The sequence below is a fragment of the Gorilla gorilla genome, chromosome 11, assembly GCF_029281585.2.
Source record: "Gorilla gorilla gorilla isolate KB3781 chromosome 11, NHGRI_mGorGor1-v2.1_pri, whole genome shotgun sequence".
NCBI classification, from domain to species: Eukaryota; Metazoa; Chordata; class Mammalia; order Primates; family Hominidae; genus Gorilla; species Gorilla gorilla.
Genome location: NC_073235.2, coordinates 129,967,641 through 129,994,782, shown reverse-complemented (window position 1 = coordinate 129,994,782; position 27,142 = coordinate 129,967,641). Strand labels below are relative to the sequence as shown.

At 39.0% G+C, this 27,142-nt stretch overlaps 1 protein-coding gene and 1 long non-coding RNA gene across 3 annotated transcripts in view; one reads left to right on the top strand and one right to left on the bottom strand.

Annotated features, from left to right (window-relative positions):
* COL4A3 (collagen type IV alpha 3 chain) overlaps positions 1 to 27,142 on the bottom strand; it is a 148,942-nt gene that overhangs the window by 18,069 nt on the left and 103,731 nt on the right. Inside the window, exons 24-41 of one of the 2 annotated variants that reach the window (XM_055380588.2) lie at positions 26,418 to 26,488; positions 25,445 to 25,627; positions 23,284 to 23,452; positions 19,776 to 19,868; positions 18,701 to 18,805; positions 16,367 to 16,464; positions 15,663 to 15,813; positions 15,196 to 15,309; positions 13,674 to 13,841; positions 12,351 to 12,440; positions 11,864 to 11,998; positions 7,099 to 7,197; positions 6,259 to 6,348; positions 5,460 to 5,599; positions 3,363 to 3,489; positions 2,113 to 2,193; positions 1,623 to 1,721; positions 1,369 to 1,416 (exon numbers count right to left, since the gene is read on the bottom strand). In XM_055380588.2, the coding sequence (XP_055236563.1) occupies positions 1,369 to 1,416; positions 1,623 to 1,721; positions 2,113 to 2,193; positions 3,363 to 3,489; positions 5,460 to 5,599; positions 6,259 to 6,348; positions 7,099 to 7,197; positions 11,864 to 11,998; positions 12,351 to 12,440; positions 13,674 to 13,841; positions 15,196 to 15,309; positions 15,663 to 15,813; positions 16,367 to 16,464; positions 18,701 to 18,805; positions 19,776 to 19,868; positions 23,284 to 23,452; positions 25,445 to 25,627; positions 26,418 to 26,488 (2,061 nt within the window). The remainder of the gene's footprint in view (positions 1 to 1,368; positions 1,417 to 1,622; positions 1,722 to 2,112; positions 2,194 to 3,362; positions 3,490 to 5,459; positions 5,600 to 6,258; positions 6,349 to 7,098; positions 7,198 to 11,863; positions 11,999 to 12,350; positions 12,441 to 13,673; positions 13,842 to 15,195; positions 15,310 to 15,662; positions 15,814 to 16,366; positions 16,465 to 18,700; positions 18,806 to 19,775; positions 19,869 to 23,283; positions 23,453 to 25,444; positions 25,628 to 26,417; positions 26,489 to 27,142) is intronic. The other variant, XM_063695251.1, reaches the window with a different exon arrangement.
* LOC129532193 (uncharacterized) overlaps positions 1 to 27,142 on the top strand; it is a 66,834-nt gene that overhangs the window by 29,001 nt on the left and 10,691 nt on the right. The window contains exons 3-5 of the long non-coding RNA XR_008677839.2: positions 13,954 to 14,051; positions 14,409 to 14,494; positions 16,679 to 16,774. This is a non-coding gene — a long non-coding RNA (uncharacterized lncRNA). The remainder of the gene's footprint in view (positions 1 to 13,953; positions 14,052 to 14,408; positions 14,495 to 16,678; positions 16,775 to 27,142) is intronic.

The following is a 27,142-nucleotide window of genomic DNA, read 5'->3' as shown; positions in this document are numbered from 1 at the left end:
TCACTCCAAGCTTTGTAATACTGTATTTGCATGGCAATGACCTGAAGTACCAAGATGGCTTGGATTATATATTTCCTGTTCATTAAAATGATTACATGCTCTGCAGTATGATTTCTTTTTAGGATTTGGGAGAATAAACTAATTAAAAGGATTCATACCTTCCAAGTCTCAATGAACTCTTCTCCATATTTAGTTATCCTAGAGGGATTGAGGTGCATAATCATTCACTTACATAATTAGGCTATTTGTTAGTTTTAAGGCTTTTAAACCTAAGGTATGACCGTTTTATACCAAATTTTATTTCCAGTTAAAAGCTAGTGTTCTCATTCCAAATGGTTAAAGTGTGAGTTACCCTGGGAACATGAAGAGCAACTCTCATTTTGACCAAAATTCTAAAGCTACACTGTGGAACAGGAAGAGCCTTCGTCCTCATTGGGAAAGGAGAGGTCTGAGAGATGTGGGAAGACTGAGCTCAACCGAAAGAACAATCAAACCAGTAAGAAACAAATGGGAGAGAACAGCTCTTGTCTACTTTTACACTTTAACTGTTTTGTCAAGAGGTGGTTCCTGCCCAACTGAGTTTCTCATTGGCATCCAGCTGCTCTTTGCTGGTTTGCATGAACATCAATAACTAGGGCCCTTCAGTGTGTCAGGCCTCTTTGCTAATGAAATGCTCCCATTCATAGGACGCGTGGCTGAGACGGGTCAATGAAATGTGCAAACAATCTGATGTTTCTCCTGGAAGGTTTGACTAGAAAATGGAAAAGAGTTAAAAGAAGCTGTTTATCTTGTAAAGCACTGACATGAGAAATCCAGATCTGTGGCCTGCCAAACAAAAAACTTGTAAATACTCTGAATGACATGTTCAGTAAACTGCCATGTCTGAGATGTTGAGAGACTCTCTGGGTTGCCTTTAATAAACAATAGCATGGACCGCAAGCTGGATCTGGGAGTTGGAATCAGACCTATGAAGACACAGGTGGGAAAGGATTCGGATTGCTCCTGTGTCTCAGAACAGCAGGGACAGGTGCTTACTGAGAACCCATCAGTTCCACCTTCACCTTTTAGGAGGTGGTGTCTTTAAACCATGCTAACAACAGCAAGACATATACAGAAGAATCCTTTTCACTTTTCAAGACTTTCTTAGTAGGAAATTCCAAAATTGAATCACAGTTTCTAATTCATTCCATTTGTTGTGATGGTAATAATTAAACATTTTAAATTGAAGACCAAGATGAGAAATATCCTGTATTACTATTGGAACATCTTTAATTCACTAGGTTAAGCTTACTTTATATTTCAAGCATATTCAACTGCTTTCTCCCCTTGAAAATGTGTACATTAGGACAGGGAAGAAGAACTGCTTACCTTGAGCACCAGGGTTCCCTCTTGGGCCTGGAGGGGCCCTCAATAAACCTGAAAGAGATAATCTTGGCATGTTAATAGTTGGTCAATTTCGTTACATTATATGTCTATGACAAAAGTTTAGTACACACCGAAAACATGTTAAAGATAATCAGTTCTATCAGAGAAAAATCTTTAGAGCAGCAAAGGATTACACTGTTACTAATGATTCTATCCAAAATAACACTAATGGATCAAAGATAATGAGCAAGTTGTACCCGTTTCTCCCTTTTCTCCGGCTGGACCAGGAATTCCATCACGTCCTTGGTCACCTCTTATACCCATTGGTCCAGGAGATCCTGGAAATCCTGGAAGACCTGAAAAAAAAAAAAAACCCAAAAACCCCAAACTGTGGTATACAAAAAGAGGATTTATTTCTTGCCAGTGGCCTAATGGGAATACCAGGGAGATGTGTGGAATTGTGTTAAACAGGCTGTTTTTCAGAACTGTAGCTATGTGAAGCTATGTTCCCAGGGAAAACCACATACAGATTACCATTATCATGAGGATTATCAGTTTGGAATAGGTTGCCAAATATTTGAATTAAATAGATAGAAATATCTAACCCCATTTTTTTTGCATTTTTGTCTGGATACTGAGTAACTAGGAGCTACCTTCTATAGAGTAGTAGGTTTACAGAAATCCAAACCTCAGGAGAAAATGTGCCTCCCACATGAAAAGGAAAAAGAGAAAGTACAAAAATGAAACCTGGAGGGCCTCTGATTCCTGGAGGGCCCAGGAGGCCTTTGATTCCTTTAAAACCCAAATCACCATGAGGACCTGGCTTTCCTGGAAATGAAGAGAGGGGAAGGAAGAAAAAAGATCACCAAAAGATAAATGATTACAACAGTGACTGAAACGGTCTGTTTTTATAGTCAACCATGCTCACGCTGGCCTTAAGGAAGCTCTCTTGTTGCAAGGTCACCCCATGGTTTTGTCCAGGCTGCTATTTTCCTGGAGAACCACTGCAGAGATGTGTCTAATCACTTTCAAAGATGTGTGTACACCAACCACAAGCACCACTCAATATGCGATTTTATTTTAATTGCGAGTTAAATGCAAATTTATTGAAACTTTCTCTATTTGAACAGGTAGTTTATTGTATTTAAGTAAGACCTGAATCTGCAACCAATAGTTTCACAGTTGTTTTTAATAAAACAAAACCCTAAACCTGAATTGTAAGCTAATAAGCCAGAAAGCCAAAATTCAATCCAGAAATGGGTTAGAAAGAGTCACAGCACAGTGTTGTAGTTTGAATTGTGTTGTCCCCAAATTCATATGCTGAAGTCCTAACCTTCAGTACTTCGGAACGTGACTCTGTATTTGGGGATAGGGCTGGTAAAGAGGTAATTAAATTAAAATGAGGTCAGTAGGGTGGGCCCTAATCCAATGTGAGTGGTGTCTTTATAAGAAAAGAAGATTAAGACACTTGGAAAACACTGGAAGAAGATAGCCATCCACAAGCCAAGAACAGGGGCCCCACAAGAAACCAACGCTGCCGACAGCTTGATCACAGACTCGGAGCTGCTGGAACTGTGAGAAAATAAACATCTGTAGTTTAAGCCACCTAATCGCTTCTCAGCCTTTTGGCTAACATCAAGTGTAGTTTAAGCCACCTAGTCTGTGGAATTCACTATGGAAGCCTGGACAAACTAATACAAACATTATGATTGTACAATGGCTGACATTTTGTATCCTTGGGCTGAATTTGTTGAGGCAGTTCTTCAAAAGTGTTTTTTATAGGAACATATTTTTGTATTTCAGTCCAAATGGGCTGATTAGTAAAACTGGGCTCTCTTAATGAATTCTCTTAGTGTGTTAGAATTTGAAGTTCAAACTTGAATAAAAGCAACTGCAGCATAAAAGTATAAATAGCTTTCTGTTTACCACAGTGATTTCAGGAGGGCTATACTCTGAGTAATGCTTCCAGCTTTTAGAATTGTAAACCCAAGCCTTACCTGGGAGGCCAGGACTTCCAGGACTTCCAGGGGCTCCCTCAGGTCCAGCAGGCCCCAAATGTCCAGGTGGGCCAGGTTGCCCCATTTCTCCTTTCTTTCCCATATCACCCGGCAGTCCTGGATCCCCCTTAAATGTAGTCAAATACCTTTAAAATTCTCATATAAGCAGGATATGTGGTAAGAATTCAGCATAAACTTTATTCACTAATTTTTTCATTCATTCATCAATTCATATTTAGTATCTGCTATCTGCCAGCACTGTGATAGGTGCTGGGTATAAGATGGCCACATGGTTTATGGGGCCCAGTGCAAAATGAAAATGCAGCTTCCCTTAAAACTTTTTAAAGCGAATTTCAAGACAGCAACAGCATAGCATCAGACCAAGTGTGGAGGCCCTTCTTAGCACAGGATTTCTGTGACTGCACTCGTAGCATACCCAGGAAGCCGGCTTTTACCAGGATATAATGGTAACCTGTATAGATTTATGACATACACAGTCCCTGCCTTCATGGAGCTTCAGAGACCAGTAAGGAGATAGATATTAAATAATCACACAAATATATAATTATAAATTGTGATGAGTAACTGGGAGTAAGAAAGAAATAGACTAAATAAAGATGTATCCTACAAATGCTATGCATGCAAATATGTCGATTACATGTTTTAAAAACCTTCCAATGATTTAGTGTTCATTAAATCTTCACTTCAGTTTTACGACAAACCCGAACATATAGGTTTGATAAAGATTTACAAAATTTCTATGGTAGCCAATTAAAATATACTACTCTGTTACTCTCATTTTGCTGACATGATAAAACCAGCTCATTTTGTGTTCAATGCACAGTTCTAAAAATTTATTCTGGTGGTTACCTGTGAAAACTCTAAATCTAAATGAAACTATCAGTTAATTGAGTGTGAAGTCAAATAGGATTTCTCGTTGAGCAAGTATCTCAGTAGAAGCAATCTCAGGTTTTCTGAGGACTTAATCTAAATATAAAGAACAAAGATATTTGTCTGTGCTCCAAGTAATAAACAGTTGCTTTCTTGGGTCTGTGTAGTGTCTAAATTTTTTTCTTGTTTTAGCAATTACTACTGGAGACTATAGCTGGTGGAAATATTTAGGAAAGGTGGTATTTTATTGTCTCCAAAAAGAGGGAGAAGGTTCCCTAAGTAATAATTTTTATATATTGGAGTCATATACTGTTGAAAATCTAAAAATCTAAATCTGAAAAATAGACTCTACCCTACAGAAACATTTTCAAACATTTTGCATTTAGTTTCAAGAGGTTGCTGGGCTTCTTGGGATCCCATAGGTTTTCCCAGTGGTCCATGGAATCCCATGTTAGCAACTTCTGCTTATAGGAACTTCTATTAATCATTCTCTAGTGGTCTATCTCTGGCTTTTAGTGTGAGAGCTGTACTCAGAAAATTGGGAAGAGAATAAACCTAAGAAAGCAGCCAAGCCCTATTGAAACATCTGGTTGCTGCTTTGTATAATACAGTAGTAAGGGCTTTAACATCCAACCTCAATTTGACAAAGCACAAACACTGAAAACATTCAAACAAGATTAAGCATTTCCATTCCATTACACAGAAAAAGTTCTAAAACAAGAAAGATAAATGTATGTATCTTAGGATTTTGTTCGCTTTCTAATGATGCTGTAAAGTTATTTTATTTTGTATCTTTTGTTAGTCTTTGTAAGACAAGTGTTTTTTATTAGAAGGTTTGGAAATTTATTTTTCTAAGTCTGAGATGAGTACAGCAGAAATGGGCCACTTTGTATCACAAGAAAAAACCCACTGTCCCATTTGATTGTTTGGGCCTGTAATCACTGCCTTCTTCTGGCAGCACACCTAAATTGCAGAGACAGTGTGAGAAATTCCTTGGTGACTGAAAGAGGCTCTCAGAAGTTGACAGCTCTGTGACAGACAAGCATCCTCTGTTGTGGAGATAGGATTTTAAAAATCCAAATAACTCTCTGAAAGTATAGTAACAGTTTCAATTTTCTCTGCCCACACCGAATCTGGATACTTGTTGATATTTTTCAAGGCACTCACTCCACCACTAAAATGTAAATATTTCAGTGGCCTATATACCGTTGGTCCCGGTGGTCCTGGCCTTGTACCTTCTGAATAACCTGGCTCTCCCTTATCTCCCTGGAGACCATGAATACCTGGGAGGCCTGGTCTTCCTGCTCGACCTGGGAATCCCAAAGTTCCCCTTTTTCCTTTAGAACCTGAAATTAGGGGGAAAACATCGAGTAAAATAGATAAACATGAGGATCTTGAAGTTTTCTACTTTTCACTTTTACATAAGCTTTCTCCCAAGAATGGCTTTTTCAGAATTGCAACTGCATCAGGTAGTTACAATAGATGATTATTATATAATATCAATATTTATTTTGTTCTCACCCATTTTCTAGTTGCACACTGTGTATTTGTCTAATAGGAAATCTGTTTTTTTTGTTGTTGTTGGTTTTTTTTGAGATGGAGTCTCACTCTGTTGCCCATGCTGGAGTGCAGCGGCGTGACCTCAGCTCACTGCAACCTCCACCTCTCGGGTTCAAGCGATTCTCCTGCCTCAGCCTCCCGAGTAGCTGGGACTACAGGCGTGTGCCACCACACCCAGCTATTTTTTTTTGTATCTTTAGTAGAGATGGGGTTTCGCCATGTTGGCCAGGCTGCTCTCAAACTCCTGACCTCAGGTGATCCACTTGCCTCAGCCTCCCAAAGTGCTGGGATTACAGGCATGAGCCACCATGCCCGGCCCCGCAAATCTAGTTTTTTAATATAAGCTTTCTACCAAGTGGAAAACCAAAACAGTACGCAACACAGAAAATCTGGAGTCCTCACCCATCATGAGCTTGTGGGCTCATAACAGGACCTTATGCATTACCTGGCATGCCCATGTTCCCCATGCTTCCTGGTATACCACGCAGTCCTGGTTCTCCAGGATTCCCAGTGCTGCCCAAATCTCCTCTGGGGCCTTGAGAACAAATAAATAGTTATTGCCCTGCACAGTTCCTGGACATAGTATGTGTTTAATAAATACTTGTTGCTTGCATGCATGAATGAATGCAGAACAGCCAGACCGGCTGGTTTGGGCACTTGTCTAGCTGTCCTTTTTCCTTCAAATAAGAGGGAACTAGGGACCCGGAACATGGAAAACTAAAGAAAGTTAGATTCTTGTTAGCAGACCTGGGTTTCAAACACTAAAATCATCCTAGGACCAACACCAGCGGGAAAAAAGTGGGCTCCTGCAACCATATGGTAATACATTTCCAACTGCATCCTGAAGTGTTATTGCCATGTAATATATTTTGTTACTGAGGTGGTTGTAGGAATGGTGGGATACTTTAATTATTTAAAAATTATTTTGTAAACTCAGTTACTTGTTTTAAAAAAGAAAGATGCAAATCCGAAAACTTCTAAAGCATTCTCTAATTTTCATCTCTGATATGTGATATAGTGATACATTATAATTTATAATACATATCAGCAATTTCAGAATGAAATTTTGAGGACAAAATGGAACTATTTGTAGGTTAATATATGTTAGTTAACGACACGCCAACTATCAACACCTTCTTTTAGTTAATTTAGTAACAAATTTCTGCTGGAACACTATCAGAACAGAATTGATATTTAAACCCAGTAAGCCTAGAAACAACTTTTATTACTTTAGATGTAGGAAAGTGTAAAATGTGATATTTTTCTATTTGAGAATCAGCTGTACCTGGTGGTCCTGCTGGTCCAGGTAGTCCTTTGAGGCCCTTTAAACCTGGCATCCCTGGAATGCCTCTGTTTCCTTTCTCACCTGGATTTCCTGCGAATCCTGAAGTTAGAAACCAGGTATTAACAAGAAAATTAGCCGGGTGTGGTGGCAGGTGACTGTAATCCCAGCTACGTGGGAGGCTGAGGCAGGAAAATCACTTGAACCTGGGAGACAGAGGTTGAGGTGAGCTGAGATCGTGCCACTGCACTCCAGCCTGGGCGACAGAGCGAGACTCCATCTCAAAAAAAAAAAAACCCCAAAACAAAAAACCAGGTATCAAAAATTCATGTTAAAATTTTGTCAGACCCATCCACATCCTGGTTTAAACCGATGGCATATTATTGTAGTACAGCATAGCATATATGTTAAGAGCATGGGCAGATTTGGGCTTCTGTCTCTTAAAGAAGAGGATTAAATGAAATAATATGTGTCAAGCATTAGCACAGTGCCTGGCATAAGTTATTCCTCAATGAACACTAGCAATGATCTTAATATGTACTCTTTAAAACAACATTTTAAGAATTAGCAGCCTAAATACCTCTTCATTTTTTAATAGTAAAGACAAAGTGTTATCCACTACAGTATTCTCATCTAGATGATTCTATTCTCAATCCATGTATTAAAGTTATAATTTATAAAGTATTAGGTAAGTCAAAGACCAGAATCACAGTGTCAATCAGTTAATAACACTTGGATTTGAATCCACTTCTGCCCAGCTGGAAAGCTCATAAACATCCCAGGAAACCATTCCACTTTCCCTAAAACATGACTTTGATCATACTCTTCTCCTGTTCATAAATAGTCATTGGGCCAGGTGCAGTGGCTCACGCCTGTAATCCCAGCACTTTGGGAGGCTGAGGTGGGTGGATCATTTGAGGTCAGGAGTTCGAGACCAGCCTGGCCAACATGGTGAAACCCTGTCTCTACTAAAAAATATAAAAAGTAGCTGGCTTGGTGGCACACATCTGTAATCCCAGCTACTTGGGAGGCTGAGGCAAGAGAATCACTTGAACCTAGGAGGCTGAGGTTGCAGTGAGCCGAGATCACACCATTTACACTCCAGCCGGGGTGACAGAGCGAGACTCCGTCTCAAAATAAATAAATAAATAGTCACTGAATCTCTGTTACTTACAGAGTAAATTGCAAACTCTTTCGGCAGCATGAAGCATTCTGCAATCTGTCTATAGCCTGCCTTTGTGCTTTTTCTCAAGCAGATTCACTTCCCTTGGTTCTTTTCCTGCATATGTACTTATTCATTCACATATGGATGGAGCATCTAATTAATAAATAGGTCTTGTGCTGAGCACCAGAGAGATAAATCATCATGTTCTCTTTCCCCAAGTTTTTAGTGTTTAACTGGGGGAGACAGCCAAGTAAACAAATAATAAACTCTATACTAGAGTTGGGCACAATATGCTACAGGGAAGAATTTCTGAAAGAGGTGGTATTTTTTAGCTCAGTCTTGAAGACCAAATGAAAACTAATTGGGTGAAGAAGGTCTGGAATGAGACAGGATTCCCAGACAGTAAAATAGCATGTAGAAAGGAGTGATGAGTATCAGGGAGTTAGACTGTCTTGTTTTACAGCCTTCGTTTTTTCCTTTTATGTCATTGATTGCAATCTAAAAAGATATATACTGTTTAGTCTGTTTGTTTACTTCAGTTTTTTAGGGGTTGGCAAAATACAGCTTTCAGGCTGAATCTGGCTTGGTTTTGTATGGCTTTAGAGTTAAAGACAGGTTTTACATTTTTTTTTTTTTTTTTGAGACGGAGTCTCGCTTTGTCCACATGCTGGAGTGCAGTGGCACAATCTCGGCTCACTGCAACCTCCGCCTTCCGGGTTCAAGTGATTCTCCTACCTCGGCCTCCCAAAGGGCTGGGATTACAGGCGTGAGCCACCACGCCCGGCGGTTTTTACATTTTTAAAAGGTTGTTAAAAACAAAAGCAAAGAAGAATATGCAACAGGGACCATATGTGAGCCACAAAGCGTAAGATACTTACTACCTAGCCTAAATGGAAAATGTTTATGGACCCATTATGTCTCTTTCCCCCACTAAACCGTAACTTTCATCATGACTAGGAAACTAAAGTCTGCTTTGTTCACCTCTGAATAATCAAGGCATAGCAAAATGCCTAGTCCATAAGTATTATTAAGTAAAAGGTAATTATTGAGTACATAAATGTCATGTGGCTGGAGAGACAGGCCAAGTGCAAGTGGTGAATAAACTTGTATGTCAGTCTAAGAAGTTTCACTTCTCAAAGCACAGGGAGCCTTGGAAAGATTTTCAGGCAAGAATTTTATTTGTTCATCTGAATCTTATTCAACATTTAAATCCTCTTTCATGGAGGTTTCACTGACTATCTTAGTTGCTGTATTTTCTACTTCCCTCAACTCCTACAGAGCTCTGGCAGCACAGTGAGGAGGCCAAGAGTGAGGCCCATCTCTGCCATTTCCTATCAGAGTGTCATTGGGCAAGTAACTTGACCTCCCTATTTCCCCGTATGTAAAATGGGATGATTGCAGTAGTAGTACCTACTCCTAGGGTTATATATTTATTTATTTTTTGAGACAGAGCCTCACTCTGTTGCCCAGGTTGGAGTGCCGTGGCACAATCTCAGCTCATTGCAACCTCTGCCTCCCAGGTTCAAGCGATTCTCCTGCCTCAGCCTCCTGACTAGCTGGAATTACAGGCTCCCCACCCCACCCACCCCGGCTAATTTTTGTATATTTAGTAGAGATGGGGCTTTGCCATGTTGGCCAGGCTGGTCTCGAACTCCTGACCTCAGGTGATCCACCTGCCTTGGCCTCCCAAAATACTGGGATTACAGCCATGAGCCACTGTGCCCAGCCTACTCCTAGGGTTATTGTGAGGATTAAATGAGTCAATAGTTGTAAAACTTGGAACAGTACCTGCACATGGTAAATGCTACTTAGGTCATTGTTAAATAATATAGCATGCTAATTTGCACCTCGCGTTCTTTATTATCTTTTTCTACATATGCCTAAGTCTGCCACGCAGCCTCCTTGTGGAGAGGATAGTGACTTGTTATTGTGCTTCTCTGTATATTCAATATCTCTTCCACATTTGAAGTGAATAGCTTTAAGTCAGAAATTCAGATTTAGAAAAATAAATGGATCATATTGAAATTAGGGAGGCCTAGATACAGGTTCTTTTTTTGTTGTTCTTCTTCAATCTGTGTCCCTTGGTTATGCATTTGAAAAGCCTAAAGAAAACATACAGAACAGCCTCGATGCATACTGTACTTAGGGTGAGTAAAAGAGTTTTGTTGGAAGTATAGAAATAGCCCCATATCATGTGTCCTTCTGTACTTTACAAAAGGAATTCTTCAATTGCAAATTAGTACTCACTGCGCTTTTATACTGTGAGCGCCAAATTTCTGCTTATGTAGACAGAGATATGCTATTCATGTTTTTTCCAAAATGTTTCTAACACTACTTAAATAATCTAAAATAGTCTAGTGAAGTGGTGTCTATGCAGACAGTTTATGAGGACTGGAGACTGGTTGCCAGTATTTTTTTTTTTTTCATATCTTGGCTTAGACTAGTCCTAGCAGAGTTTTATAAAAGTCGCATTACTTTCTTTTTCATTGCTAAAAATGAAATGCAATATTCTTTTTGTACCAGAACTAAAGCGTCTCTTCAACACCAGGTTAGATGAGGACTATGTACATAGAAGGCCTTTACTTCCTAACTTGCCAGTTAGTCAGCCTTTATATTGTAGTCTACAGCACCCTGTGCAAAAAAATTTTTTTTTTTTTTTTTTTTTTTTTTTAGGTTTGGCAGTACATGTGAAGGTTTGTTACATCCTCATGTGCCACGCATATAAATATTTGTTGAATACAGTCTCATTTCTCAAAAGTCATTTCAAATATCTCAAAACTTAACATGATTTTGCAACTGCAAACACATTTTTCTTTTTTCCTTTCTTGCCATGATACATTTTTCTTTTATTCCTTTCCTGCTATGAGAGTCTGATCTGCAAATGTAATATTTTACCCAGCAGTTCTGTGTTTTTCTAAAGTTGCTTGGGATTACATTTGGTCAAGAAGACTGCAAGGGAGGGCTTCTGAAAATTTGGTTTTATATTGGTTGTATTGATCACGTCATGAAAACTGCCATAAAAAGGGCCCAAATAACTTGAAATAATGTGAATGGGTTTGAACTTTAGCCTAGTAGCCACATCTAACAACAGTCTTTCTAAAGGGTTAAATTTTCATTGAAGCATTTCTTTTTAGTAATTATTCTCCAAAGGATTTTGAACAGGAGAAGAAGTTTTTAGATAGAATCAGAAAATATTATTCTGGTAGTCTACAGAATAAAGTTGAATTTGAGATGGAGGTTTCAACATCAGCCAGAAAAGTTTTTTAATGTGGAATTTTTTTAAGGGTTTAATTTTCCTCATACTTGGCAAAGAGGGAGTTTTGAGGCTTATAATTTAAAAACTGACTGCTGACGATTTAAATATAGCAAATTAAAATGCACAATTAACTTAGAAATAAAAATGTTACACATCAAGGAGGCAACATGTCGTGGAAGGTGACTCAGTTCTAGGGCCTGCTCAGCCACCAACCGGCTGTGTGATGGGCAGGTAACTAAACACTGGCCCTCACTGTCCTTATTTGTCAACTAAACGGATTTGCCTGGATAATTTATTAGCCCGAGAATCAGCTCTGATGTCCTGATTCCAAACAAGCAATTCTTTACCTTTGAGACCTGGTTCTCCTTTGTCCCCTATTATGTGGGATATCTCAGAAGGCCCGGGATTTCCTTTATCTCCTTGTTCCCCCTTGGCTCCTGGGGTTCCTCTCTGGCCCTTTACTCCTGGAATTCCAGGGCTCCCTAACAGACAGGAGTAACAACATCAGGTCCTTAATTCTTCAAGTAGTTCATAGGGATTAAAAAGTTGGCAGTGCTTACTATAAAACAGAACAAATCAAACAAAGGCTAACAGTGCTGAGAACTTGATAAATAGTTTCCCCAGGCAGGCAGCCTCATAAGAGTAGTGGTGTAAGCCTACAGAAAATAGGATTCCGTTCAAATGGAGAAAAGGAACATAGAAAACAGCAAAATCAAATACTGTTGCTCTCTCAGAACTATTTTTCCCTCCTATGAAACATAACTTTTTTTTGCTGCAAAATAAATGAACATTGTTTATGCTTCCTGCTATTTAGAAAGACACTCTATCACTTACCCCTCTGCCCTGGCGTGCCTGGGTTCCCAGGGGTCCCCGGAGGGCCAATGGCTCCAGGAAAGCCCATCATCCCAATCACTCCATCTTCACCTATGGAAACAAATTAACACAAAGAAGCATGTGTTGTACAGAGTGAGAAAAGCAAAATATTCCATATACTAAAATAAATTATACTTAGAAGCAGAGATTGGGAGTTGAAAAAATGGCCTCTGTACATAGTACAATTACTGTATTAGTCTAGGAGATGGGTCAGTAAATGGTCTTTTAAACTCTCCTATGTGGAAGTGATTGGTAGCAAATCATATTCATGGATGAGGATAGCATATGTGGAAGTTTTGGAGCATTCCATCCTCCCAGCCCCTGACCAGTCACTTTCTATTCTATCCCTTCACTTTATTTTCTTCATAACACTTGTCTCAAATTGAACTTAGATTTTAAATATTTCTATTATTGCTCCTCTACTATGAGAAGGGGAGACTTGTCCACTGACTGATGTGTCTCTAGGGCCTAGAAGAATGCTGGCATGTGATAGTAGCCCAATAAGATGAATGAAAGGATAATGTGTCGATTAAGTTGTTTTAGGCTCTTTTCCGGAGGGGAGATCGGTGAGGTCCTTATGCCGTGAGGGAACAGAATATTCTCCCCAAACATATAAACAATAAACGTAGCCATGAAATTAAAACAATTATACAGAAATATGATGAACAACAACAACAAATCAGATAACTATACAAAATGGACAAGTTTCTAGAGAAACAGAATACCAAAACTGACTCCAGAAGAAATAGAAAACCTGAATATACCTATAAGAAATGAAGAGATTGAATTAGTCATTTAGAGACTTCCCAAAAAGAAATGCCAGACCCAGATAACTTCACTGGTGAATTCTACCAAATGTTTAAAGAGCGTCAATTCTTCACAAACTGTTCCAGAAAATACAAGAGGAGGAAACACTTCCCAGCTTGTTCCATCAGACCAGCATTACTCTGACACCAACACCAAAGACATCACAAGAACGCTACAGACCAATATCCCTTCTCAATATAAATGCAAAAATTCTCAACAAAATACTAGCAAATATATTATAGTAGTCGTATATAAAAAGGATTACACAGCAAAAATAGCCACATTCTGGGTAATTGTTCATCCTGCCACCACCGTTTCCCTGCACCATGGCCCCTGGTTTCTTACAAATAATTTAGAAGGAAAACCTTATATTAAGTAAAAGCATAGAGTCAAAAGCGTATGCCTATGTACAGTTGACAGAGCCACCTTAAGAAGAAGAAGAAATAAGAAGAAAAATAGAAACACAAAAAAGGATACCTGGTGGCCCTAAAATTCCCGGATTTCCTGGATATCCTTTTTGACCCGGTGGTCCCATTTCGCCTTGATGACCTGGCATTCCTGGTGATCCAGTTTCTCCAGGAAATCCTGATCTATCCAAGCCTGGAATTCCTGGGTCTCCCTTTGGCCCCGTTTTACCTCTTCTGCCTGTGTATGAATAAATGAATGAATTAATTAATTAACCCACAAATGCTCTCCCCTACTAACTTCAGAAATATATATATATATTTTTAAGATGGAATCTCCCTCTGTCTTCTAGGCTGGATTGCAGTGGTGCGATTTTGGCTCACTGCACCCTCCGCCTCCCTGGTTCAAGTGATTCTCCTGCGTCAGCCTCCCAAGTAGCTGGGACTACAGGTGTGCACCATAATGCATAGCTAAGTTTTGTATTTTTAATACAGATGGGGTTTTGCCATGTTGGCCAGGCTGGTCTCGAACTCCTGACCTCAAATGATCCGTCCACCTCGGCCTCCCATAGTGCTGGGATTACAGGCATGAGCCACTGTGCCTGGCCACTTTAGAAATATTTTATGGCTGTAAATATTTAGCTTTGTGATTTGGGGTAACTGCACACTTACGCATGCGTGCGCATGTGTGTGTGTATGTATTTAATGTCCCCTCTGTAAAATTTCTGCGCTCCCTTCTGCCTCTAACATTCTCTGCTCCAATGACTTATGCAGTAATACAAGTGTAGTCTTTATATCTATTTTCTAGTCCTGCAGACACATTCTGGGACTGCGTCTTATGAGTGCTGCTCACTCTGTTTCCTGCAGAAGACATACAGAGCGGTTCACATAGAGGTAAGCCACTGGATGCCTCTGGAAAAAATAATAATGCCACTGTAACAGTTAAGGTCTTGGTCAAAAATTTATATGTGAACATATAAGCAGTATGATAGACCACAGACATTAACTGATTTCTAAATACATTTTTCCAGCAACAGTTCATCAGATCTGATGGAGAGGATCCAAAAACATAAAGTTTTCCATCATCTGGAACATCTAGCCTGCATCATTTAGATTTATTTTCATGTTTTTTCTTTTATATTATATGTAAAACAATCAACTACATATTTTAGTTTATAAGTTTTTAAACTGGTATCATTGCATACATTTACCCTGTTTTAATAATAAGGATAAATTTACCACTTTAATATATTTATGAAAATATTAAAGGTAAAATGTTTTCTGAGAATTTAATATGTATATAAATATATGTAAACACACACCAATCTCTCTGTGTCTTCAGCATTCATATTTTTCTTGCATAAAAGAGACAAAGCCACTCACTATATTAACTTCAGGTTTCTTCCTTTATAGGTGGTACACGCTACTGTGTGCAACAAACCCATGACAGCATGGTTTACACTTCTGAAGTATTTCTCATTGAACAGTGGTCAGGACTTGTTGCTGGACAGTTCCCATGTTAAGCAGCAAAGCACAGAGCAGGCGTCTCATGTCTCCTGCCCTTCTGGTGGCCAGTTTTGAGGCCCTCCTCCTACCTTGTTGCCCTTTCAATCCATTTAAGCCTGGAAGTCCTTGGGCTCCCCTGGGACCGTCTATGCACCTTCCTGGGGGTCCTTGTTCTCCAGGTGGTCCAGGCTGCCCTGGATCTCCTGCAAAAGAAAGCACAAGTATATACCCAGGTGCTAGAACTTAAGGTCTTGGTATTGCTGTACCAATCATTCTTCTGTTAACTTTTTTTCCACCTAAATCAGATCTATATTTACTACCATTAATATGCCTTTTCTAGAGGGCACTCATTAAAAAAGAAGGAAGGAAGAAGGAAAGAAGGAAGAAAGGTAGGGCAGGAACATTGGATGGGAAAATAATTAGGCTCCACACATTCTATTTCTTGAACTAGAAGTTTTATTTGAGAATTCTTCATCCCTAGAACACCTTCACATTCAGTTTGCTGCATTTTAGCAGAGCTCACAGTGGAGAAAAGTAATGACACTTGCTATTGTACCTCGTGGTCCATCAAGCCCTTCATTTCCTGGAGTTCCAGGGAGACCTGGAAGTCCAGGGAGTCCAATTTCTCCATGTTCCCCAGAATTGCCTCTTTCTCCTGGAAAACCTGGTGTTCCTGGTCCTCCAGGCATGGCTACTGCTGGTTCTCCCTATAGCACAGAAATTGTGTTATTACTATATAGTGCTTCCAAATCTTCACTGATAATTGGCTGGTCTCTGTTATGGAGGCTCTAAGTCCCTGTTGCACAGCCACTACCATGTCATCAACTTTCCTTTTTGAGCTCTAGTTGCTGACTTTTCTATAAGATTATGTTTAATAATACTTCAGGATATGTAGCCTCCACTTTTTCAGAAGACTGTGGGGTTGTCTATAAAGAGAAAAATCTAGATGTTTTTACTTTTGATAGTTTTTCTCATAGCTAACCACATTTCTTTCTAGAGTTGTCCCATTTTAAATACTCTGATTATTTATGAAACCATTAAAGATGATATCAAGATGAAATCTGCATTCTGACACCTTATGTTTTCCTTTCTAAAATGGAAGATGATCCAGAGAAACATTTAAAAAATTTAATATCTTCATCATCTACAAATATATTGATAATTTCTACATCTAGAGTGCTCTGCCAGATAAGTGCATACAAACTGGCCAGTTAATGGTCACCCGCCCTCTCTTCTGTGACAGCTTGAATTTTTGCATACCTTGGCTCCTGGGAGGCCTGGCTTTCCAGGTAACCCAGGCTCTCCCATTTTTCCAGGACAACCCAGTGATCCTTTTGTACCTGGAAAACCTTTGTCTCCTACAGAGAAAAAACAATAAACATTGTTGTAGGATTAGTCTTACTGAAATATTCTGAGAAGTAACTCTCTTATCTCTCAACCAACTAGAGATGATTTTATGAAAATTTAAATGATAATAAAACCAACTGATAAATTAGCAATTTTTTAAAAGTTCCAAATCAAATTACATTGGTTCCTATTTGAAAAAATAACTTCCTCTATTTTGTTGTTTAGTAGGGCTATGATTTTGATTCAGCAATTCTTCAAACCACTGATGCTGGTTGACCATTTGACTTTGTTTTTGAAGTATTTTTTACATACAGTGTACAGGTAAGTGGATTTTTATATATGGATATATTCATGTAAGCATGACCTAGATTAAGATACAGAGCTTTTGGCTGGGCATGATGGCTCACACCTATTATAGGTGCACTTTGGGAGGCCAAGGTGGGTGGATCACTTGAGACTGGGAGTTCGAGACCAGCCTGACCAACATGGAGAAACCCCATCTCTACTAAAAATACAAAAAAAAAAAAAACAAAACAAAACAACAACAACAAAAACTAGCCAGGCATGGTGGCACATGTCTGTAATCCCAGCTACTCGGGAGGCTGAGGCAGGAGAATCGCTTGAACCCAGGAGGCAGAGGTTGTGGTGAGCTGAGATAGTGCCAATTACACTCCAGCCTGGGCAACAAAAGCAAAACTTCGTCTCAAAAAAAAAAAAAAAGATATAGAACGTTTTCAGCACCCCAGGTAGCCTTTCTCAACAGGGGTTGCTTAAGAGAATTAAGTCTTAATGCCCTATAGCATCCATTGCATGCAAGGGATTAACTTCTTATGCATTTATAGTAGGTGACTTGAGAAAGGGGTCAACACACTTTCTGTGTTCTCTGGTTCAGAAGAGGAAGCCACAGTGAAGCAAGGCTGCATTCAGAGAGTTCCTTCATACCCTAATTTGACCAATATTTAATTTGCAGTTAGTTCATGGGATTCATTAGATTCAATTGTGAAATTGTAAATCTCCACTTTCAAGGAGCTCTTCGGCTAGTTCTGGTTCCCACAGTCAACAGTCTTCTTCCAGAGAGTCAATACCTAGAGTTACAAAGTAGGGATGTAATTTATTAATGCAGGGTCCAAGAAGAATGAAGTACAAATGTGAGGCAGACTCCCTTACTTCACAGATCATTAGGAAGAAAACCAAGAAATTGGACTCAAAGCCATTCTTAAGACTCCAGGAGAAATGTGATTATGTTTTCCATTTCAAATACTCATAAATTGAAATCAATATTCTCATATTTGGGCAAAATTAATGTATAATAAACACTGATGACATACTAATCCAAGAGCTGAAACACCAAAACAAGGATGCTATTTTTGACAAACATTTTAAAGAATATTGTAACAAACATGAAATTGTCATAAAACTTGCAGTTCTATGTGAGAATCCAGGGACTCAGGTTACTCATATGCCATCCTGGACAGGACTTTCATGTACTTGTCAGTGGGCAGGCTTATGTCATTGTGTGAGCTCTCAGCATCTAGATTTTTTTGGAGTGTTTCCTCTTTGAGGGGAAACAGCATTTTTTTCCCTAAAGGAAAATAATTTCCATAATTTATTTTGGAGTTTATGGGAAAATCAGCCATTTGTGATTTAATAGTTCCTTTCTTATTAAAAAAAAAAAAGAAATGTATACATGTAAAAGATGCAGGCATTTACTGAGAAGTATCAAAAATGTCTTTAAAATCCAACAATCAAGATTCACTATTACCATTTTGGTGAATTTCCTTCTAGTTGTTTTCTCTGTGTTTTTAAAAATACAATTAATTCACCTAACATTATTATAAGATTTTTTTCCATTTATGGCTCTTGGAAAACATTTTTTTTTGGAGACAGAGTCTTGTGCCTCAGCCTCCTGAGTAGCTGGGATTACAGCCACATGCCACCACACCCGGCTAATGTTTGTATTTTTAATAGAGACGGGGTTTCACCATGTTGGCCAGGCTGGTATCGAACTCCTGACCTCAAGTGATCTGCCTGCCTTGGCCTCCCAAAGTGCTGGGATTACAGCCGTGAGCCACTGCGCCTGGCCAGAAAACATTTTAAAAAGTATTACGGATATTTCCTATTTTACTCATTTTATATCTTATATCCTATTTATATCTTCATATTGTATTTTACTCATTTTATTTATACATATGAACATCTTCTAAATATCCACAACAAACTTTATGTTTGAAAAAATTTTAAATTTACCCTTAGGTCCAGGAGGCCCAGGAAATCCAATTCCTGGAATTCCTGGTTCACCATCAGGCCCTGGAAGACCAGGATCTCCACATTTCCCCAGGGATCCAGGGATACCTTAGAAACAAATACACATATGCATCTCCACATCAGCAACTTTCCTTCATCTTGTTTTAAAAGAAAATGTCTAAGTTCTCTGTGTCGTCCTATCCCTTTTGCACATTGTTTTTTTTTTTTTTTTTTCTGTTGATGGAGTTTCGGTCTGTCGCCCAGGCTGGAATGCAGTGGCGTGATCTCAGCTCATTGCAAGCTCCGCCTCCTGGGTTGATGCCATTCTCCCGCCTCAGCCTCCCGAGTAGCTGGGACCACAGGTGCCCGCCACCACGCCAGGCTAATTTTTTGTATTTTTAGTAGAGACGAGGTTTCACCATGTTAGCCAGACTGGTCTCGAACTCCTGACCTAGTGATCTGCCTGCCTTGGCCTCCCAAAGTGCTGGGATTACAGGCATGAGCCACCGCGCCCGGCCAAGAAAAAACTTTTAACACAACCCCAGTCATATGCTCCCCCTCCCTGTCCCTATCCAATGGACTAATCTTTAGGAACTGCAAAGAAATTTGTCAATATAATTTAATTCCTAACAGGAAATATTCTAGATGTCTTGAACTATGTAAGTCTCCCTCCATGCATGCAAAACTCAGTTTTAGATCACGTTGGCAAAGACAATCAGTTTTCAAATGAAGATGCTATGGAAAATATCCTGATGAATTGCCAGTGGGCAAACATCACTTGCTCCCCCACCAAAACTCCATAAAGGTTTTTCTGCTCTAAAATTCCTCTTAAGTAGTTACATAGGTTCTCCTCTGGAACCTTTATATTAGAAGCATCAGTGAGAATAATTTGGATAACCTCAGAGAACTATAGCAAGTCCCCAGCCTGCTTGCTTATCAGGTAAGACACTGCCCTGTGCTTTCTTTTGGAGCCAATGAATACATTTTTTTCCTTATAATGGGGACAGTATTTTTCCAAGAGAGTCAGGGTGTTGTGTGTGTCTGATGCCATGCACCAGATTTGGCAGAGGATACTTACCAGGTGGACCTTGGGGGCCAGGATGGCCAGGGGGCCCTGGAGGTCCTGGTGGGCCTGGAACTGGTGTTGAAACACTGAGCTCTCCCCTAGGGCCTTAAGGAAATTTGTGGTCATAAGTTTGGGGTATATACTGAAGCTTGTCTTAGACGATAGGGGAAAATACGATTATAAAGGGTTTATAAACATATCCCCCAAAAATAAAAAATAACCTCTGTTTTCACAGACTTCAAAACTAGCTTAAGGACGACCAGCCCATAGAAACTTTCTTATTGAATCAACAAATATTTATAAGTTTAGACAATCGTCTAAACTTTGTTTTAACCTGTTTCCTGTTTACTGTGAGATAACTCACAGATGACAGTCCTAACTTTACCCTCTTACATTAGGATTAGAGACAAATTCTGTTTAGAAATAACTCCAAGAACAGTTATTGTATTTTATTTCACATTGAAAATCAGATTTGCTTCAGCCTCAAAGAATGTGTTTATGTAAAATTAAATGAGCGCGGGCAGCGAGCTGCACTTTTTTTTTTTTCTAAAAGGGAAATTAATAGCCCAACATGCTGGTCTATTGAAAAGAGCCTATTCCAAAAAACTGATAATATGGAATTAAGTTTAAACGTTGGTGAATACTGATAGGATACTTATTTATTGGGTGGCTAGTTTCCACAGGAAGGCTATTGAACAAAACAGTAAGTTCTGATATGGGCAAGGCTGACGTCGGTTTGTAAACTTGGACACTTTTCTTAACCTCTCTGATAAGTTCCTCATCTGTCGCGGGGGAAAGAATGCCTACCTAGCAGATAAGGACACGAAATAATATTCTGACCACAGTGGCAAACATTAAAAACATGTTTAGTGGTAAGTGTTGTCCATATAGTCATTTATTTATAGAAAAAAATAGGTTTACAGTATGTGATGGAACAATTTTGGTAATAATATATTTTATGACAATGGAATCCTTTAGTAAAGATTCACACTTAGAAATCACAGAAGATGGCAGCGCACCAGCATGGCACATATATACATATGTAACTAACCTGCACAATGTGCACATGTACTCTAAAACTTAAAGTATAATAAAAAAAAAAAAAAGGAAAAAAAAAAAAAAGGAAATCACAGAAGAGGCTGGGTGTGGTGGTTCACACCTGTAATCCCAGAACTTTGGGAGACCAAGGCAGGTGGATCACTTGAGGTCAGGAGTTCAAGACCAGCCTGGCCAACATAGTAAAACCCCATCTCTACTAAAAATACAAAAATTAATCAGGCCTGGTAGTGTGTGCCTGTAATCCCAGCTACTCAGGAGGCTGAGGCATGAGAATCCCTTGAATCCAGGAGGTATAGGTTGCAGTGAGCCGAGATCACGCCACTGCACTCCAGCCTGGGTGGCAGAGCAAGACTCCATCTCAAACAACAACAACAACAACAACAACAGAGCATTTGGTGATGGATTAGAACAGGGCTAAATAAACTTTTGCTGTAAAGGGCCAGATAGTAAGAAATTTAGGCTTCGTGATTCAAATCTACCCAACTACTCAATTCTGCCATTGTAGCATAAAAGCAGCCAGAGACAGTACATACAGGAGTGCAGCTGTGTTCCAAGAAACTTTATTTATGGATACTCTAATTTGAATTTCATGTAATTTTCATGCATCACAAAATATCATTAAACATTTTTTTCAGTCATTTGAAAATGTGAAAACCATTCTTAGCTTGAGGATCATACAAAATCAGGCAGTGGGCTGGACTTGGACTGTGGTCCACCACCGTTTGCTAGTACCTGGATTAGAACAGCAGCCTCCTTCGGCCAGGCATGGTGGCTCATGCCTGTAATCCTAGCACTTTGGGAGGCCAAGGCAGGTGGATCACCTGAGGTCAGGAGTTCAAGACCAGCCTGGCCAACATGGTGAAACCCCATCTCTACTAAAAATACAAAAATTCGCCTGGCATGGTGGCAGGTGCCTGCAATCCCAGCTACTTGGGAGGATGAGACAGGAGAGTCACTTGAATTTGGGAGGCGGAGGTTGCAGTGAGCCAAGATTGCGCCATTGCACTCCAGCCTGGGTGACAGAGCAAGACTCCATCTCAGACAAAAAAAAAAAAAAAAAAAAAAAAAAAAAAGCAGCTCCAAAGTAAGGTGCAGATAAACATAAATATTTATTTGTTTATTTAATATATAAAGTCATAAAATAAGATTTACATACATGTGTGGACAGAAATGATGCATACATTTATAACATATAATGTAAGGCTGTGCACTCAAAAAGTTGTACTGATGAGGAAAGACACTATAAAATGATTTAGAGGTTTACTGGGTCTTACCCTTTAAAGTGATTTTTTAAATTTATTTATTTATTTATTTATTTATTTTTGAGACAGTGTCTCAGTCTGTTGCCCAGGCTGGAGTGCAGTAGCACGATCTTGGCTCACTGCAACCTCCACCTTCCAGGTTCAAGCGATTCTCCTACCTCAGCCTTCCAAGTAGCTGGGACTGTGGGTATGTGCCACCATGCTCAGCTAATTTTTGTATTTTTAGTAGAGATGGGGGTTCGCTATGTTGACCAGGCTGGTCTTGAACTCCTGACCTCAAGTGATCTGCCTGCCTTGGCCTCCCAAAGTGCTGAGATTACAGGTGTGAGTCACTGTGCCCAGCCTAAGGTGATTTTAGAAGTAAAACATGACCACGTTGGCATTATTTGCTCAAAACTGTCAGTAGCATGCTATTCTGACCTTCAGCCACACTCCTGAATCCAGAACTACGGCCAGCATATGTATATCCCAAAAGTTACCTGGACTTTTAAACTATTATCAGACCATTTTCCTTCATTTGTCTTAGATATTTTAAAGTTTTATTTGTAACCTGCCTACTGAGTTATGGATCAAAATCAACAAATTTGTGGCTGCGCACAGTGGCTCACGCCTGTAATCCTAGCACTTTGGGAGGCTGAAGCAAGGATTGTTTGGGGTTGGGAGTAGGAGACCAGCCTGGACAACACAACAACATCCTGTCTCTACAAAAAATAAAAATAAAATATAAATTAGCTGGTCGTGGTGACACGCGCCTATAGCCCCAGCTGCTCAGGAGACCAGGCAGGAGGATCTATTAAGCCCAGAAGTTTGAGGATGCAGTAAACTATAATTATGCCACTGCACTCCAGCCTGGGCAACACAGTGAGACCCTGTCTCTAAAAAACCACAAAAAACAAATTTGCAATAACGCTTAGGATCTATTCATTTCATATATATATATATATATATATATGTATGTATGTATGTATGTAATAGATATAGAATATGCTAGGAAATTTCAGTTGAATTCCAGTAATGGAGAAAAAATGAGTTTTCTCTAACATACCCTACATATTCTTTCCTGGTATCTGTGAGTTGACATATTCTATTTGTTAGAAGCAAGTTTCTATATTTTCCTTAGTCTTGGAGAAGCTTCGTTAGCTCTAGAAACCATCAACCCACTCCATCGGAAAACAGGACTGGAAAGAAAACTAACCAACCGGCTTCTCCGGGTGGTCCGGGGGCTCCAGGAACTCCTTGCGTGCCCTGGGGACCAGGTTCTCCTTGGGGTCCGTAGCCAGGTGGTCCAGCTGGTCCTGCAGGTCCTGGGGACCCAGGGGAGCCAGGATCCCCTGGAGGACCTTGGTCCCCCTTCTCACCACTCAGAGCCTGTGACAACAGGAATGTGTTTGAATCGTGCTTCATTCCAGTATCTTCTTACAACAGGTTAATCGTCCTCCAAATATGAATACCAGTTAGGCTGTCATTGAGATCTTGAATTAAAAGCATTTGGCATTTGATGAGAATTATTACTAAAATAAGAGCACTGCAGGTTTCTGCTGTTTTGTGTCCTTTGGAGTTTAGCAACATTTTTTGAACTTGGAACTGTCTTGAGTCCCACTTGAGATATCTTACAATGACGGGTCTCCCATATGGTAATAGCCACTAAAACTGTGTTCAAATTGACCAATAGTTCAAATGACTTTAGCGGTGATATTCATGATAATGTTACATTTCTGAAATAAAATGAGCACAGCAAACATTTATTTCTGGTTTCACCAGGTATTTTCATGCCAAAGGGGATTTCCCACTTCCATTTTCTCTCATAAACTGTCTAGTTTTTAAATCTTCATATGCTATAACCTTGAAAATGATTTGTAGATTTAAAAGAAGTTGAATTTGACAAAATAATTTAAGCCCTCTTCCTTCCCAACATGGCCCTCTGAAATAAATTTGACTCAATTTTTCATTGTTCAGTATCATCAGATGGCTAAGTTGTCTGTCTCCTTTTTTAATGACAGGGTGTAAGACTCAACAAATCACCACCTTGATTTTTCTCTCATTTACTTTATGGAGCATCTTTACCAACTTATAAAGAAAAATCAGTGAGATGCAAGTAGGGACATCATACAAATTCTCTTAATATTAGACCTTTAGAATTCTGGCACTGTCACTTTATAAGCATAACTACCACAAAGTGAACAACCTGGGACTTGGCCAAGGCAGGGCCTGAGAACTGCTGGCACCATAGATGCTGCCAGCCAAAAAGGGTTTTGTAGTCAGAAGCATTTAGGAAAGACCAGATAGCTTATCTTCATGTGGAAGACTCACAGTTCATATTCTGATATTAAAGTGTCTGTAAATGAATCTTTAAATTTGTTTACCAAGTTTCTCCAAACCTCTTTGAGGTAAGATCTGTTTTATTGGCTAACACAGGTTAGCCCTGGGAGAAACTGGTATTTCATAGAATAGTTTGGGCAGCATCCCTTGCAAACCTCTTGTAAATACATTATGATGACAAGTGCTCACCCTCTCACTCTATGACATTTTAAAATAAATCTTAGGGCTGGATGCAGTAGCTCACACCTGTAATCCCAGCACTTTGGGAGGTTAAGGTGGGTGGATCACCTGAGGTCAGGAGTTCGAGACCAGCCTGGCCAACGTGGTGAAACCCCATCTCTACCGAAAATACAAAATTAGCTGGGTGTGGTGGCGCATGCCTGTAATCCCAGCTACTCAGGAGGCTGAGGTGGGAGAATCACTTGAACCCAGGAGATGGAGGTTACAGTGAGCTGAGATTGCACCATTGCACTCCAGCCTGGGCAACAAGAGCAAAACTCCCTCTCAAAAAAAAAAAAAAAAAAAAAAAAGATCTTGGTAGGTATTACCTCAATTAAATATGTGAGAAACTCTCTCATGAAAAGGGATTAAATTTCCATAAAATTAAATGAATGACAAAACATTTAATCTCTTTATTTGACTACCATACCCCTAAATATGCTGTCTTCTTATGCATTTATTTGTATTTAAAAATATGGACATCGCCCCAAAATATTTACTAAACTTTCCACTATACATCATTTTCTGAACTTTTCCATAGACTCATTTGATACAAATATGGAACTGTAATTTGTGTATGAGATGGGGTCATTATCAATGTAGAATTTTGATTGGTTGAAATCACTGAATGCTACCTATTTATTCTGTCAAAATACTATAACTATTTGCTTGGGTTATTCCTGCTAATTTGAAGATGCTTCATTCTGCAGTTAGAGTGATGAACTGTGCTGAGCGGCCAACCATTTTTGGAAAAGAAATCACTTTATCTCTTAACTTCAGAGTACTTCATTTATAGGGAGGGTAAAGTTGCTAAATACCAACCAGTTCGCCTTTAGGTCCTGGTAATCCTTTCACTCCCGGAGTTCCAGGAATTCCATCCAAGCCCTTTCTCCCAGGTTGGCCTCTGAGCCCCGGGTCACCTGGGGCACCCACTTGCCCCTCAGGCTGAAGTGTTTCACCTTTTTCTCCTTTAAGTCCTGGGTCACCCTGGGCACCTGGGAAACCCTAGGGTAGTACACAAATGAATCTGTATTGTATTTTGTTAGAATTCTTCTTCTGTCAATCTTAAAAACAGTGTGGACAAGAACTTTTCAATTTTAACATGAATTTTTTCAACACACTCTTTGGTCCACAACTATTATTACAAGCATTTTGTTTGTTTTGCTTTGTTGTTAACTTCCAAAACTGAAAAATAATTCAGTTAGATAGTATAATTCAAAGCAATACACACAATAATATAATTTAATACCATAGAACAATCACCATAATACAGGTTATGTTTGAATATTGGTAAATTTTAACAAGCCTCTCTGAATAATTTGATCTAAGTAATATTTATCTATAACTTTCTGATTCACTATGACAGTCAAGATTCTAATTTTTAACAGACTTATTGAGGTATAATTTACATACCATAAAATTTCTCCTTTATAAGAGTACAATTCAATGATTTTTAGTAAATTTATAGAATTATGGCACAGTCACCACAATCACATTCAAACATCTCCATCACTCTCCCAAATTCCCTCAAACCTATTTGCAATGAACCTCTGTTCCCACTCTCAGCCCTAGGCAACCACTAATCTGCTTTCTGTTTCTGATACCATTTCAAACTGTTTATAAATTCATTGACTCATTCAGTTAATCAGTCACAGATTTATTCATTTAATCAACAGGTATCTATTAAGTGCCTACTGTTTGCAAGGCACCAAACTGGTCAGTATGTTGCAACCGTATTTCTAGAGTGTGCAATTTTTCAAATAGAAGCTAAAGATTTAAAAACATGAAATCTTACTGGAAATCCTGGAAGACCTGTATTTCCTGGGGACCCTGGGCTTCCTTTCAAGCCAGCTGCACCTTGTCTTCCTGCAAATCAACGTATTATTAACTAACTCCTCATTGAACGCCAATTCTAAGTAGACAGGGTAATACAATGTATGAAGAAAATAGAGTGTTTCCTTGTGGGGAAAGAAAGACAACTTCTATCATAAAACATAAATGCAATAAGAGAATGGGAGTAAAAGAGATCATGTAAAAAGAAACTCAGATCTTAGCTTCTTAAAATTTTATCTTCATAATTTTAAGAATATATCTTTATTTTTTCTGAGTATATATTACTTTTAAAAGTAATATATGCTCATTATAAGAAAATTATGCAGAAAGAAGAGACTAAAAATCACCTATAAACCTACCAGAAGATAATATTTGCCAAAGTTTAATGTAAATTAATGATACATTTTTTATATCCATAAGTGCATAGGACTCGTAGACACACTATTTTGGATTTATAGTATACATATGTCAATAAGTATGAATTTATAGCTTCATTTTAAATGGCTGCATGCTGCCTATTGTGTTGGCGAGCCATCATTTATTTAGCTAAATGCTGTTTTTAGACATTTAGACATTAGGTAGACATTTTTCAACTTGTAGCTGTTGTAAGCAATGCTTTGAAAAATGTCTCTGGGCATTTAGCTCTCCAAATTTATCCGATTATTTCCTTTATAATAAATTTTTAAA